This window comes from Austrofundulus limnaeus, unplaced genomic scaffold (assembly GCF_001266775.1).
Source record: "Austrofundulus limnaeus strain Quisiro unplaced genomic scaffold, Austrofundulus_limnaeus-1.0 Scaffold143, whole genome shotgun sequence".
Lineage (NCBI taxonomy): Eukaryota > Metazoa > Chordata > Actinopteri > Cyprinodontiformes > Rivulidae > Austrofundulus > Austrofundulus limnaeus.
The window spans coordinates 361,077-362,902 of record NW_013952545.1 but is presented as its reverse complement, the minus strand read 5'-3'; the positions used below and the strand labels follow the sequence as shown (position 1 = coordinate 362,902).

Genomic DNA, 1,826 nt, shown 5'->3' with positions numbered 1-1,826 from the left:
CTAAAATATTAACATGCAGAGGAGTCCTGATGCATCTCAGTAATCCAGGTAAAAAATCAAAAGGAAAAAAAATTGTAGAGCCATGCCATCCGAGTATCAGTCACCTGGAGGCAGGGCTTAAAAGCCTGAATTTTGCCTGAAACTCTCAGACTGAAGAAGTCTCTTGGAAGAGAGATGAAACGTTTCATTAGAGAAGAACCCGTCCAGAAGACCTATACAATTTTTTTCCTTTTAACATGCAGAGGAGAACTCAATCTAACTCATAACTAATACATGCAAATGATTTAAAAAAAGTGAGAAAGTTGAATTCACTATTATAGTCTTCCTGATGTTTTAAATTTTAAATTTATCTATCYATAGTGGCCTATAGGCTACATTTTGATCCCATTAGGTCCTTCAAAAATATTGTTTGCTTAAAAATCCCCTTTTGCCTCTATTTTTGTTTTCTTACACTCCTTTTAGCAACTGTTTTTGCTGTTCTTATAACTTAGTTAGTGCTTTGATGTTTTTGGTTAGTTTTCTGTGCTAAGCTTCATAGCTTATATTTTATTAAAGTAGTTTCAGCTAGTCTTTTTACATTTTTAGCAAATTTTTGATCCTTTTAGCTAAATTTTAGCTGCCTTTAGCTTCTAGCATTATGCTATTTTTGGCTTTTAGCTACTGTTTTACTCACCTCTGTAAATTTAATGAAAATATATCCAGTGGTTCAAAAGATATTTTGCTAACACAAACAACAGTTGTTGGTGTGCTTGTAGGAACAAACTCTGAGCTCGATATCTCGTCACAGGAGATCTTGATAAAAACGTTTATATTTTTATTTATTTTATTATTTATTTCAGATTAACCCTTTGAGGACAGCAGAAGTGATGGAGGAGGACGATGTGGAGCAGCAGGATCCGCTACGTAGGAACAGAGAGGAGGAGAGGAAGAAGGGCTGCTGCGAGAGGCTCCACCTTTCCATCTCCAAATGGATGCTTCCAGAAGACCACCGGGAGAAGTACCTGGAACGTGCCAACTGCTGCCCGCCCCCCATCTTCATCGTCCTCATCAGCGTGGTCGAGGTAGGTCCTCACTGTAGGAGTCAACTCCACGAGCCTCGCTTTCACCGTCTTTCTGAGGTGTGTCTCAGATCAACTCATTTTGAGGCTGTCTCTTTAAATCCAAAACCCCGCCCCMTTCCAGCTTCCAGAGCGGTCCATTTAAAGTGCCTGTGACATGCATACTTTTCAAATATAAAAAGTCAAAGAAAACATCTTTATATTTAAGAAACGTAACATATTACACATGATTTTACCCTGTTTGTCACATAACTGGCAGTTTTTCTTCTGATCTTGTCTCAGTCAAAATGGAACAGGAAGTGACATCAAAGGGGAACTCTTTAAGAAAGAGAACTCTCTGGTCTTTGTTTAATGAAACATTATTCTTTGAACTCTGATTCTTCTTCATCTCCCACTGATGGTGACTCAAAATGATCTAAATAAACATGAGTTTCTTCTCTACAGTCTGTGTTATTAGCTGTTGTAGTTATGCTCCGCTCACATGCAGACATTCCCCTTTGACATCACTTCCTGTTACTTTACTTGCAAATATCTCACCAACTGTTCATCTCAACAGCGTAAAATTTGTTTTGCAATACAGTGGGGAGAACAAGTATTTGATACACTGTTGATTTTTCAGGTTTTCCCACTTGCAAAGCTTGTAGGTGTCTGTAATTTTTATCATAGGTACTCTTCAACTGTGAGTGATGGAATCTAAAACAAAGCAGCTTGGTGAGAAGGCAACAACAGTTGGTGCAATTCTTAGAAAATGGAAGAAATACAAAATAA

General features: G+C 37.8%; 1 protein-coding gene across 1 annotated transcript in view; it reads left to right on the top strand.

Moving 5' to 3' along the window:
• The window catches only part of rhbdl2 (rhomboid, veinlet-like 2 (Drosophila)), a gene marked incomplete in the record, with an annotated part of 19,675 nt that overhangs the window by 1,405 nt on the left and 16,444 nt on the right, over nt 1-1,826 (top strand). Inside the window, 1 exon segment of the mRNA XM_014016334.1 lies at nt 840-1,061. Within this exon segment, the coding sequence (XP_013871788.1) occupies nt 867-1,061 (195 nt within the window).